This window comes from Dinoponera quadriceps, unplaced genomic scaffold (assembly GCF_001313825.1).
Source record: "Dinoponera quadriceps isolate SergipeBrazil2010 unplaced genomic scaffold, ASM131382v1 scaffold1395, whole genome shotgun sequence".
In the NCBI taxonomy this organism is placed as follows: Eukaryota; Metazoa; Arthropoda; class Insecta; order Hymenoptera; family Formicidae; genus Dinoponera; species Dinoponera quadriceps.
Window position 1 is genome coordinate 1,094,702 of NW_014556488.1, and position 13,381 is coordinate 1,108,082.

The following is a 13,381-nucleotide window of genomic DNA, read 5'->3' on the forward strand; positions in this document are numbered from 1 at the left end:
TATATATATATATATATATATATGTGTATGTGTACGTTTATGCACGAGTGCGTTTCGCGTATACCCCTCCCCTCCTGTGTAACACGAGCGAGCCGTCGCGCGGGTCAGACAAGTAGCCCCCCCTCCGTCGTCGCTCGCCGTTTAAGCTCCGTAACTTAAGACGTATCGGCGCTCGATACACTTTCGGGATCAGGGGGGTCGCACGTCGACACATGCAGCTTTCTCGGCCGGCGGCAGGCAGAGGAGATTGTTTCGGCCGAAAATCGGAATCACATCGAAACCGGGTCGCGGCGGAAGGAAGGAAGGAAGATGAAGAAGGAGAAAAGGAGAATACTGGAGGAAAACGATATCGTCCAAGACGAGTCGAGAAGGGGTCGCGAGGTGTTCAATTGGAAGAAAGACAGAGGTAGCGGTTACCCTCCTGCCGACGTTACTCGACAAGCTGTACATTTTCGCAAGGGCATTCCCACTCGACAATTCTCATCTCTCCTCGTCAGATCATCGTCGATCGCGCTGGCGGACCATCGTTCTCTCTCTGAAAGATCGTCTTCCCGCTCCTTCCCCACTCTCTCTCTCTCTCTCTCTCTCGCTCTTCGCTTCGATTCCGCTGGTTTCTCCGATCGATCGATCGCGCGCGTGACTCGGTCTCAGCGAGCGAAGAGGTGAGAAAATCGAAACGTGAAGAGAGAGAGAGAGAGAGAGAGCTCATCCATGTATCCGCGCATCGGTGTAGAAGGCACGCGAAAGTCCACCAGCGTCTTCGGTATCCTCGTGCGCGTAAGGGAAATAATCATCATAGGTAATATCGAGGCCCATACGTCTGCAAGACGAGACGTTAGGCAGCCGAACGGACCACCACGTTCCAGGGCGTGCTGAGACGCGTCAGCTGTCGAGGGAGGGCCGCGACTCGCGAGCTCCTCGCCCCGGTCTCTCGCGGAGAACGTCCCGGTCATCCAGACGTATGACGATCGGCGTATGTTTTTTTTTTTTTTGTAGCTTCGTCTATGTGAAATGTCGCTCTAGCTGCTATGTTAAGTCACCCCCATTCCCACCCCCATCTCTACACACATACACGCGCACACACACAAACGCAAAACACATTAATTAATTATACGTACAACGGCGCGAGTGTGCGACTTGTATAACTGAACTTTAATAAAGATACGACCCACAGTCTTATGGTATCGACGCGTCTGTCATTGGCCTTTCAGCGTTCACGTAAGCGCTTCGTCCTCGCGCCTCGGACACGGCGAAAAAGTCGAATGCAGCGTTTGCAAGTGATCCACGCGGAGAATCTCGTTCAGTAAAAGCGCTAAAATATGCTAAACTGTCAACTCACCAGCCGTTCACGACGCCTTCTATATTTAGCATAGGAACTATTTTGAACACATAATCGTCACGTAGACTGCAGGCGTACTGGTTGTCGTTCAAGAGGGCCTTCAGCGTCCCATGCATCACCCAGGAGGCGTTGCTTTCGCCCGGGTGCACTCTGGACGTCAAGAAGATCACTTTGCGAGCCTGAAAGATGGAGATTTCGCCTTATCGAAGACACCGTTTATCAGCGGGTAAAGATTTTCGCGCAGCCCGGGGAGAACGCGATTCTCACATGTATGGGGTTGCCCCTGGAGTCCGGCGACGTGATGGTCAGCACCGGATTCTCATTGCCGTTGAGAGTCTCGCAGAGCGTCTCCGCGCGGAAGTAAACGCTCGCGTTCGCGCATTTCTTCCTCCACTTCCAGATGTCGGTCATCAGCTGGCTGTACGTGTAGGGGAAGTGGTAGGCCAGGTAACAGACGTCGTGGGCGTGCGGAAACGTAACCGTGAAGGACGTCGTCAGGTACGTCTTGCCTCGGGCGGGTCGCTGGTAACAGTTCCGGTAGTAACAGATGTCGACGCCGGTCCTCACCCAGCCCGGCCGGCCGTACTTCGCCTCCGTCACGCTGAACAGTATCGGCTTCATGCCGAAGTTGAACTGCGAGTTCGCCTTCTCGCAGTTGACGATGTTGAACGTGTACGGCGCGTTCGCCTCCATGTTGGAGACCTCGAAGTAGAACCACTGATGCCGCGAGCCGCTGTTGACGTCCGGCGTCAGGATCAGGTCGTACTCCCGCAGGCCTATCTGCGTGGGAAGCGGACCATGACGGAGAGTAATGACGAGATTTCGGGCGAAGGGACTTCATTCAGCGAAGCGATGCGCTCAGTGAGCTACCGGGGCGATTGTGCATCTTCCGATCGAAGTACATGTTTGGATCCACATGACAGATTTAGAAGGATATCGCAATGGGTGATCAGCGATCGCTTCTCCTAATTGAAGTATAATTTTTGATTTCGAAGAACGTTCCGATATTACCGAGCGATCAGTGATTATTTCTTCTATTTGAATGCAGAAGAATATATTATTCAGCGAGCGCTCATTCGACCGTTGTGTCGTCATCTGAGCCGAAAGGGCATTCCTCTAAACGCACACGGACGCATGGCACGCGCGTGCACGCTGAAGGAGCCCGATAGAAACTCCCGCATTGCATGTCGTCGCGGCAGCACGCCTTACGTAACGCGAGCATAATCGATTACATAAAGGGTCGCGAGTGTGACGGTGTGCGGCCGTACCTGAATAGCTTTCCTGAGATTTCCGCTTTCGAATCTGGACTCGAATTGCAACTGCTTCGTGTCCAGCACGCGCTTGCCGATCCTCTTCTCGTCGCAGTTGTCTAGAAGCCGCGCGTCCCGTCCCTGCCGGCAGGCGGGACCCACGAGAGCGTCGAGATCGTAAACGACTTCCTGGACGGCGGAGGAATGGAAGCCACGCTCGACGCAGGTGAGCAATTTCGCCCGGCACACCTTGCGGTCCTTGGTGTTGAGCGGCTCGGCTTTCCCGCAGCCGTCGCCGCCGGTCCAGTCCGGATAGGCGACCTTCACGAAGCCGATGACGCTCCTCACCCGGCTCGCCACCGCGCAATACGCCTCCTGGTCCGTTAGCTCCCCCGACGCGTCCTCGAGGATCTTCAATCGGTGCCTGTCGTTCGTCACGAGTTGCTGCTTCGTCGTGCCGTTCACTCTCGTCAAGTCCTTAGGAGGCGTCCTCGACTTTCCCGTCTTCACAGACTGCGAGTCCGCTTGCTCGTCCTCGATGAAGCCGAGCTCGGTCAACTTGACGGCGGACGACCCGGCGAGGCGCAGCTGCGATCGCAGACCGCCCAGCTCTCGGAAGAACGTGTGATACCTGATGCGGAGGGCGGGAAAACTGGGATTTTAATTCAAGCGACGTGTCACCTGGCGAAAGAACTTATGAAGATGAAAATGTACGAGTGCGTAAAAATTTGCAAATATGTATTCAAGCGGTATTTGTCAGAAACCGAGGAGAAATCGATTAAGATCGCCGAGTAATTCGTCGATGTTTCTTTCTTCGAGTGAAAGGTCATTCTTCTGCGAAAATATCTTTCACATAATAATAATTACGCAACACACGCATGAAAGCGGGGCAAAATGAGTCTCCGCGTACCCAACGAGATCCTCCTCGGACCTCTGCGAGGTGAAGACCCCGGCGAAGAATTTGCCCTCGTCCACCTCGTCGCTCATGTAGATCGCGTTGTCGATCGCGTTTCTGGAGTCGTGGCTCCCCTCTTCCTCCTCCTCATCGTCGCCGGAGTCCAAATCGCTGTAGAGCCTACCGGCCGACGCCATGCTGTTCGCCTATGCGGAAATAGATATTCGAGTCACGAGAGAACTCAACGGTACCGTCGCGCCGTGACGTTTCGGATGACTCGCGAAAATGCCGCGACACCTCGTATGCAAAGCGAAAATCGCGTTAAGGGCCATGCTTCGTCGACGAGCGTGCTGCGCATCAAGCTCGACTAAGTATCGAAGGTTGAATTAGGTACACTGAAATAGAAAATTATAGTTGGACTAATCAGAAATCGCGTAACCAAACGCATTTCGATTAGAGGAAACAGAATTTTGGATTATAACAACCCTTATTACGCTTTCAAGATATAAATACTGCTTGAATACGCAATTGGAGATTTGTGTGTACCTGCTGTGTTTTTTACCTTCGTAAAATTAGGTTATATGTTATTGAATTAAGATCTCAATTTTATTACTATGCTTCTTATGATCGGAAATCCCGTTTTCTTCAATCGAAACGCATTCGGCTGTCCACATTCTGGTTAATTCAATGATCATTTTCTATCCATTTATACCGAAGATCAGGCTAAAGAGACTACCGGAGATCGACAATTACGAGTTAAAGATTCGAATCTAACGAATCAACTAATTGATCTCGTCTCTCTCTCTCTCTCTCTTTCGTCCCGATTCTTCCAATTCCAATCTTCAATCCACGTTTGAGCGGTCTCCCGCGAGAGCGCTACGTCGGTCCGAAAGTGCCGTGAGAAAAGGTACACACCTGGCTGTCGATGTCGCTACCGCTTTCAGCGCTGTTCGCCCTGACATTCGCTTCGGGCAGAACGAATCTGCATGCAGAAAAAAGATCGGTCGGGAATTTAGCGCGTGAACGTCAGTGTGAGAAAGACGCACACAACAGGCACGCCATGCCAATTACACAGCGCGTTGCTTAGTCTCCCAACTAAGTGCAATTACGTTGCGTAACGAGAGCCTCTACCGTTAGTTACTTTGTCTAGACGCGAAATACACGTATCACTGAGACACGAGAACACGAGAGAGGCACAAGCGGAACACAAAGTACGCTCAGGGCGACACACACGCACACGGCTCGATTAATTTCAGGATTGAAATAATTTATATTGATATAATTAGTCGGGGGAGGGGGGGGCAGAACGAGACGTGCTTGAGTGTAAAAATGTCAAAACTTCCTACTCGACGAGAAAACGATTATCCGGATTAATAGTATCGTAATATATGTTATATCGCTGCATACGCGTTACGCATTACGTTATCGAGAATGGATGCACAGCACAGTAATATTGATTTATGCACTTGCGTAATGCTGGGAAATTACTTTGTGCTCGTTAGGACATGCAGGATGTAATCGGGAGAGGCAGTTCGAAGCTTCGCAAGCTCCCAGCATCCACTAAATTGAAAGAAACGGTACTCAGGCAATATAAAATGAAAAACATTCTGAAAGACGACGCGCAAAATGCCTTTGGGTCAACGGCTCAAAATCACAAAACGATCAAAATCACAAAATAATCCCGCACGCAGTGGAAAGAAAACCCTCTGTTTTCGCACTACGGAAAATCGTTGTTCGATCACCCGGTATCGATCACGTAACTTTTTCCCTGGGATGGAATCGTGAAAAGTGAAATGTTTTCAAATCGGAAAATTCACACTTTTCCCGAAGAACTCACGAATCCCCTACTTTAACGTGAACTGGCTTTAACTCGTGAAAAGTATAAATTTTCCATGTTGAAAAACACTTCGCGTGTCCACCCTTGAGAAAAATTACATCATCGGCACGCAGGAAGGTAAATCAATCTGTGGGCCTGTGCTGACTTGGCATTGTTTATTCAATTCAGCGAGTATTGCAAGCCTGTCCAGCTTCGAGCCAGCTTTCAATAGCACTCCGTATAATAATAAGCGTATCGCGACTGTCGCACACACGGCGGGATTCGACGGACCGGTCGGAACGACCTCGAACGTTTCATTCACCTCGCGGGCGACATTTCGGGCACCGGTAATTCCTTCTTTTCCAGACACTGATTGATTATACCGCAAATACGAGACAGCAGGCAGTCGTAGGCTTTGTCCTCCGGACAGTTCGTGCAGAACCGGTACAGTAGCTGTAGGCCGTTGTTCGACTTGATAGCCTTCCTGCCGGCTTCTAGAGCGAGAGCGGACAAAGAAGAGAGGACACGCATGACTCGCCGGTGACTTTCAAGAGTTCGGAGGACGAAAAACGAACAACGAGCGAGCCGCGCGACATGCGCTCCCGCACTCCGCCGAGTTATTAGGACATTCTCCGCGGGGCCCACGACGCTCGGATCGGACTTACTTATCACGCAGAGATGCTGAAGAGTGTTCAGGGCGTAATTGCAAATCTTCAGCCGCATCGGACCGTCGAATCGCTCCCACCTCTCGAAGATGCGCATCAGCAGGTGCACTATTCCCACTTTGACGAGCTTGTTGCAGCAGAGCTCTGAAAGCGAAGCGTCATGGCTAGTAGCGGTGAGTCGCGCAAGGAAGGAAGAAAAGACAAGGAAGAAAATGATCAGGCTGATTGAGGGGAAAACGGGGATATATAAATATATATGCGTCAAACGGTACGTACTATTAGTCGTGAAGTGCTTGAGGCATTCAATAAGGGTTCTCAGTTTCAAGTGCGGCGCGTAACCGACGCTGATGAACGTTTTCTCCAAGGTGCCGGTGATGCCGTCCCTCACCAGGGTTTGCAGGGAAAAAGCTGTCGGAGAGACGATCGAGCTTGTACCGAGTGTATTACGGGCGGATGTGGGAAACGATCGATTACGAATTCGCTTACGGTTCTTCGCGAGAGTCTTGATGATCAACAGCAACGGCAGTAATATCTTGTTGTTGTTGTAGTGCTGTCTCAGCAGCGCGTGGAACACTTTGACGGAGTTGAGCAATTTCATCTTCGACGCGAACTTCTGGTCCCTCTGCGCCACCTGCGAGCAGCAGGCATATCCCGCGCGTGTCTCGTGAGAAATTTTACCTCAGTATCTCGCGCATCGTGGATGCATCAGATGTTTGCACGCTAAAGAGACGCGCGTGAATCTTAAGACTGACGGCAATCACCTGGCCCAGAATACAGAGGATGTCTTGAGTGAGCATTTCGTTCGTGATGGTGTCTGCGTGCTGCAGGTTTATTAAAAGTTTCACCAGGACTTGCGTGATGCCCAAGTTGACCAGTTGAATGACCGCCATTCGGCTACTGGTTCCTGTCAAAAGGGAAGAGAAAAGCACGTTACTCCCCGATACATTTATTTCTTTTTCGCTGTGTTTTTTTTTGCTTTCATTTCAAGAAAACGATTTCCCCAGTCATTTTTCCCGACTCGACGAGCAGCAATTGCTTGTTATACTTGTGGCGCTTTTGTTCTTGCTCCCCTTCTTCTTGGACTTGCTCCTGCTCGCCCGGGGCGATATGCATTCGTGTAATATGCCGGCGATGCTGCAGTCGGCGACGTGATCCTTGCAGTTCTGAAAAGTGCGTCCGGCATTCTCTTAATCGCACATTCGCCCCTTTGTGATACGCGGTTAGATCGCGATTAGATACGGAGATAAAGAGAGGACGCGTTTCTCCCCGCTTCCGACTGTTTAATAGTATAAACGAAGCCCGAGGCGTCGTTCCGCTCATACTGAGAGATAACGCGGCAAAAGTAATTACAGAGTCACGTGAACGCGCGATTACTCTAATCTACGTTGCGCGTTGCACACACACACACACTCGCAGTCGCTCGAGAGTATCCAGTTTTACGAGCGAGCCGCTTCGCGCGAGCTTTTCCGAGCGTGCAGACAACGCGGAACGTGTCGCATGACACCGCCAGGCGGTTTCGCAGATAATACCCGATTACCGCGCACGGTTATCCAAACTCCTTAATTACCCCCACACTGTGTGCATGCACGTGTATGTCTCGATACGAGCGACCGTAAACGTTTGTAATTCTCATTCTCTCTTTTGCACCCACACACACACCGACACGCGTATTCCAGCGTATTGATCAGCCGCGGTTGTTAACACGCGAAATGCTCGTAGCTTTTGCTCGGCCGATAAGGCACACGTTACAAATAACGGGCGATGAAATGATGTAACGAAGACTCACCCCGGGGGGGGNGGGGGGTTACTTTAATTAAAAATTATTCACCTCCAGCGCCACTATGAAGGACTCCATCGCGCCGGAATTCTTCTGCCAGAGCTTCTCCAGCGCGCGCTCGCGCACCCGCCGGTCTGCAAACACACGTTTCAACGGCGATCAGACGCCCCGGCTCGGTGAGAAGAAGTTTGCTTCCTTTCTCTCTCTCTCTCTCCCCCCCGCGTTTCCTTCATCAAATTCGCCAGGTCATAATTCGCGTTAGCACGAGTTACCGGAGGAGATGCATCGTCGCCAACGTTGGAACGCGGCCTCAACGAGTGCCACGACACCCGACGCACCGAGAGAAGTCGAGTGGAGACGCTCGGATGCATCGGCAGAGAATTCTCGTATGTCGGACTTGACGCCGCGCCAATTGGTACCGCGTGCGCGCGATGTTCATAAAAAATTCACGGCGACGCACGCGGCATCGATCGGCCGATGATTTATCGCTCGCTGTGCGCGCCGCGCGTACGCATCGCCGCGCACCGCGCGTATCCGCGTGTGCTAAATCGCCGGTTTAATTCTTGCGTCTGATGTCATAATTAAATGCGGCCGGCGCCGGCCGGTGGCCTACAGCGAAATTTTAGCTACGTCCGCGTTACGTATCCAGCTGTGTCGCAAAATTGTGGGCCGCTATTAGCAGCGGAGATAGCTCGGTGTTTCGCGGGCCGGTGAGCGGCGAACGATTCGCGGGAATACGCGGGCCAAGAGGATCGTTAGATTGTTGTTGATTCTCGCCTTATCAAATTGGCGCGTATCGTTCGGAATCACCGAGCCCGCTGGAGCGCGGCCAACGGATCTGTCAGTGCCTCGCTCGAAAATCATTGCGCAATCACCGGCTGACCGGCGGCCCCGGCTACTGTTTGCACACCTGTTCGCCGGCCGTCCGAAAATCCGGGACGGCAATTCGACGGGATTGACATCTGACGACCGGCGCCGCGGAAGTTCAGGCGGAAGTGGGCGGCGATTTAACGTTCGTTATCGAGGAAAGCGGTGACGCGAGGGAGAATTTCCTCGGACTTTCAGTAATTAAATTTCCGAAAAGATCTGACATATATATATATATATATATAGAGAGAGAGAGAGAGAGAGAGAAAGAGAAGTCGGAATTCGAGGATGGACGATGGCGCAAACGATGTCGTAAAGTTGCCAGTTTGCTAGAAAGTGACGCGGATTGCGCAACTTTGTTATACGGTCGGCCGAAAGCAGCCGCAGCAAACGGAACATGGAGCGCGATTACCGCGTATCCCGTGTCGCTTTCGTGACGTCCTGGACGTCTCCGCTGGAGTCCCCGCTAATTTCACAGGACACGGACAGCCGATGTCTCTCCCGGAAGGAATTTCGCTTCGTCGAAGCGGACGCGTCGTGAGAATGACACAATGACACAAATGTGTACTATAATGCCATGTATGCGATATAGGACGGCCTTCCGCCCCGTTATCGTTCCGCCGGGGGGGGGGAGGTGAGGAGGGGAAGGGCTATCACACGGGAATGATAAATCGCGCAAGTTCGTCGTTTCGGCGGTGCCCTATCGTGCTCGCCGGCAAGTAATAACACACCGGCACGAAATTCGCCCTGAAGTGTCCAATCTTCCTCGATTCGTTCAGAACTTTATTACTGCCGCGGCAGTCGAGCGCGGTACTCGCGCGTTTACGCTGCGCTAACGAAGGCGACACGCGATAACGAACGCTAATGAGAAGGTAAGTAGTGTGGCGGCCGATAATCAAGAAGACCGGACGTGTTTCTCAACTAATTTACTCTCAAGCGCGTACTGCCTGCCCCTTCCCTCCTTCCCCCCATCGGGAGAAAAGTATATTTGCAAGATCATTTGCCGAGTATTCGAGAGAGAGAGAGAGAGAGAAAGAAAAGAAGACGTCTTGCTGTAACGATCTTGTAAACGGGCGAATTTGTCCTTAGGACAGGTTAATTTGCTGTTGGAATAAAATAGCGTTTTCTTATATTTACTAATCTGTTGTAACAAGAAAATAATTTGTCGATTCAGCAAACTAACTCAACGAATGGCAATCAATATTGGTTTTGTCGTTCACACAGTAACTGACAGATTTCGCAGCGACGGCGTAAAATTCGCCGTGCCGGCGAATACTTTTCCCCCGTGCGAAAACGTGAGACTTTTCACGTATGGAAATCTTTCGCGTTTCCGCTCGTCGGAGTCGAGATTACGTACCTGACGAGGTGACACGCGCGTGAATCTTGGCCAGGACCGCCCGGAACGCGTCGCCCGCTTCTTGCGGCTTAGCTGCGTGAGTTCGGAGCTTCTCCAAGAGCGCGTCGCTCACTGCCTCGTCCGCGTTTCTGTTACCCGCTGACATCACACTGAAACCGGGCCGCGAGGGAACAACGAAGAAAGGTGTCATTTACTTATCCGGTCGAGTCGGCCTCGAGAAAACGACTATTATCTTATCGGACACGGAGATCTTCCGATCTAAGAAAAGCGCTACATCGTCTCTGCGATCGTCACACTGCCGGTCTACCGCGATGATGAGTGCAAAACACGCGCATTCTGTGCAAAAGCGTGCGACGCGACTATCCGATGGGTCTGCGATGACGAGTGAGACACCGGGGTAGCAGAAGCTGCAAGCCAGCGTATCGCGTCGTTCCGCGTCAGGTCGGGAATCGGCAGTCGAGGGTCGTGCCGGCCAGAAATTGGAATTTTCACGAGTCAACTAATGTCGACGAATTGAATTTAACTCAATTCAATGAAAACGTCCGACAAATTTAACTCAATGCATCGACATGTTTAGCTTGTTGTAACCTCGAAGTGAGAAAACAAACGTTTACGTCAATACAGCCGCTCGCACCATCGACAATTAGCCTCTTATTTGCCTTGTAATTGACCTTTCCTTCTATTTGATCAACTAATTTCGACTTCGGGCTCGCTCACTCAAAGTCCCGAGTACTCAATTCGCGACTCTCAGCCTTCGACATCCAATCCGACACGAGCTTCACGATTGATCGACGACAAGCGCCTGTCGTAAGAAGTGACACCGCCCTTTGTACGTTGTAGGACAGACACGTGAAAAGCGCTCGAAAGTCCCCACGTTAGACGGACAGACACCGCCCAAGGCGATCAATTTCGTTATAACGAGATGGACAATGGTATTGTGGTGATCGCGCGATCCCCGGCAATGCGACGGGCTCTTTCGTCGCATCAATGAATCCTCCATTGGCCGACGGCCAAGGTGGTCGGAAGTGCTATTAATCACGATCTTTCGCGATCATCTGGCCGCAGTTAGTCAATGTCGTCGACGTGGATTATAAAGTCGACCATTGGAAAAGCGGAGCCAAGGTTAATTAATGCAGCCAGGGTGGAAAGCGACGATCTCTGAAATAACCCGACGTCGCGCGGGATGGTACGTAGCGGCCGAGAGGGGCTTTATTAGCGAGCGGGCGAGCAATTAAGCGTCCAACTGCGTAGCGGGCGATGTCACGTGCCCACGGTGATGACGACGCTCGAATTTGGCCGAGCTCGGATTCATCGACACAATGTCGAGGGGAGGATTCTCTCGCGGCGACCTCGGCTTCCGCCGTCTCCGTCGAACTTGGACGCGATTTCTCGGCCTTCTAATTGCGTTAAAGCGACGTGCGACAACCGTTCGCGGGATACAATCAAGCGAGGGGGGAAATCATCGTCATTCGGAAGACGGCACAGGGGAACGACGCGCGAGGAGAATGTCGAGGAGAATCGACGCTTCGTCGTGAAAACGGGTGGATATGAAGATAAGAAGAAAAATCGGTCTTAGCTGGAGAAGATATTTATTCGTGTGCTCACACACAGAATACAGAGACGTTTTCCGTCGGAAGTGTTGAAACTGCGATTCCTCCCTGCGACTCGCGCGCGCAAAAGCCGTTCTACAATAGCGTGAACGTAGTTGCGTGAAAGTGGTTGAAAAGTGTCGTAAGACGCTAGTTGTAAACTACTACTACTGCTACCGGTTGCAAAGAGTGTTGCGAGAGAGGTTGAACTTCGTCTTTCGTGGTTACGGCAGTGTAAGACGGTGAGAGCCAACCAATCAGAGCACTCCGATTGGTTGCCGTAATCAAGGCACGATGTGCCTTTGTTAACGTTGAAGATTAATCTGTTGCACGCAATGAACTCTATGTTATACTGGAATGCCAGGAGGAAACCGGCGAAACAGAGGAAGAGAGGGAGAGAGAGAAGTACTGTCTGTATCCTTTTTTCTAATGTCGCGCTATTTTAGTTGAAAGTATCAGCTCATTCAAAGTACCTTGCATTCGTAACCTCCGTGATGAATAAAATAATGATATTATTGGAAAGGAATAGGGTAAGAAAAAGTATGTTGAAGTTCTGTGCCATAGAAAATTGTCAAAGCTATGAACACGGTTCGAACATCACCTTTCACAAGTAAATCAGTGCATTCGGATGTTTCTAGAAAAGATCCTAGGAAAATCTCTGACCGATCACAGAAATCACCAGACAGAGAAGGAAACATTACTTAAGCTACCTATTTTTCACCCCAATTTCTTAACACGGTATTTCTCAACCTAACATTCCAGTACAGTATAGAGTTCAGTGCTGTATAACATTCATTACAACTACCAGTCCCACAATCCTACGACTACGTTTACGCTATTGTGAAACGGCCTTAAAGTATACACCTAGTAAACGAACGACGAACGAACACCGAATGCAAGCTTTCGCTGTCACGCATTTCGGAAAATACGTGCATCGTAACAAATCCGGAACAAAAAAAAACAAACAGAACAGTTTCCGGCCGACTTGCTCATAATGTGACTTGCTCATAATGTGACTCACCACGGATGATTTTAAGGAAAATTCATTTAGAACGCGAATGCATCGCACGTTCTTCGTTCGTTCGCTAGGTGTACATACGCGCCATAATAATTCAAAACACGGACGCATCGCCGGGGGGGGGGGGNAGCGAGTGCGTGTGAGTTGCACTGCGCAAAGCGTGGTGCGTCGGTGCGCTAACGAGAAAAGCTACACAGTGATCGGAGAGAGGAGTTCGCAGAACGCAGGCAACAATTACGAAATTTCTTCGACTGCCCGGCTTATTAAAGCGGCGCAGTTAATGAGCGTCGGCGTCTCTCTTTCTCTCTTTCTCTCTTTAACACGCTCGATACCTTCGTTCGAACAATTAATGCGCGCCTTCGGTATTCCGCGGCCGGTACGCTTAATTGGACATAAACGTTATCCCCGAGCGTGCAACAAATCAAGACGACGACGGTATGCACCGCGCTGAGCGGTTTCGATCGAAAAGAAAGAAGGGGAAAGAGAGTCAGAGAAAAAGAAAGAAAGAAAGAGAGAGAGAGAGAGAGAGAGAGAATATCCGACGAAATAAGTACAACACGCGGGGCGAATCCGCTCGAGAGCCGGCGCGGATTATCTCTCCGTGCGAGATTCACCAGTGATTTGCGCGAAATTCGCTTAAGCCGATATCAAAGCGATCGAGGTATCTGTTCCTGGTAATTGCGATAAATAAAGCGACCCGTCAGCGGTGCTCCGCGCCGTAAGCCGCGCGGTCTCGGACGAGCGGGAGAAGGACAACGACGGTCCTCTCCCGACTCTTCGCGCGAGTCCTCGCGCCTCGTCGACGCGA

At 51.1% G+C, this 13,381-nt stretch overlaps 1 protein-coding gene across 9 annotated transcripts in view; it reads right to left on the reverse strand.

Annotated features, from left to right (window-relative positions):
• Positions 1–13,381, reverse strand: part of LOC106747587 (cytosolic carboxypeptidase 1-like) — a 38,751-nt gene that overhangs the window by 24,893 nt on the left and 477 nt on the right. For all 9 annotated transcript variants that reach the window (XM_014625233.1, XM_014625230.1, XM_014625234.1 and 6 more), the window contains exons 2-14: positions 9,967–10,115; positions 7,794–7,876; positions 7,011–7,128; positions 6,727–6,869; positions 6,452–6,596; positions 6,242–6,373; positions 5,966–6,109; positions 5,623–5,794; positions 4,400–4,466; positions 3,500–3,690; positions 2,608–3,220; positions 1,607–2,119; positions 1,340–1,518 (exon numbers count right to left, since the gene is read on the reverse strand). In XM_014625233.1, the coding sequence (XP_014480719.1) occupies positions 1,340–1,518; positions 1,607–2,119; positions 2,608–3,220; positions 3,500–3,690; positions 4,400–4,466; positions 5,623–5,794; positions 5,966–6,109; positions 6,242–6,373; positions 6,452–6,596; positions 6,727–6,869; positions 7,011–7,128; positions 7,794–7,876; positions 9,967–10,115 (2,649 nt within the window). The remainder of the gene's footprint in view (positions 1–1,339; positions 1,519–1,606; positions 2,120–2,607; positions 3,221–3,499; positions 3,691–4,399; positions 4,467–5,622; positions 5,795–5,965; positions 6,110–6,241; positions 6,374–6,451; positions 6,597–6,726; positions 6,870–7,010; positions 7,129–7,793; positions 7,877–9,966; positions 10,116–13,381) is intronic.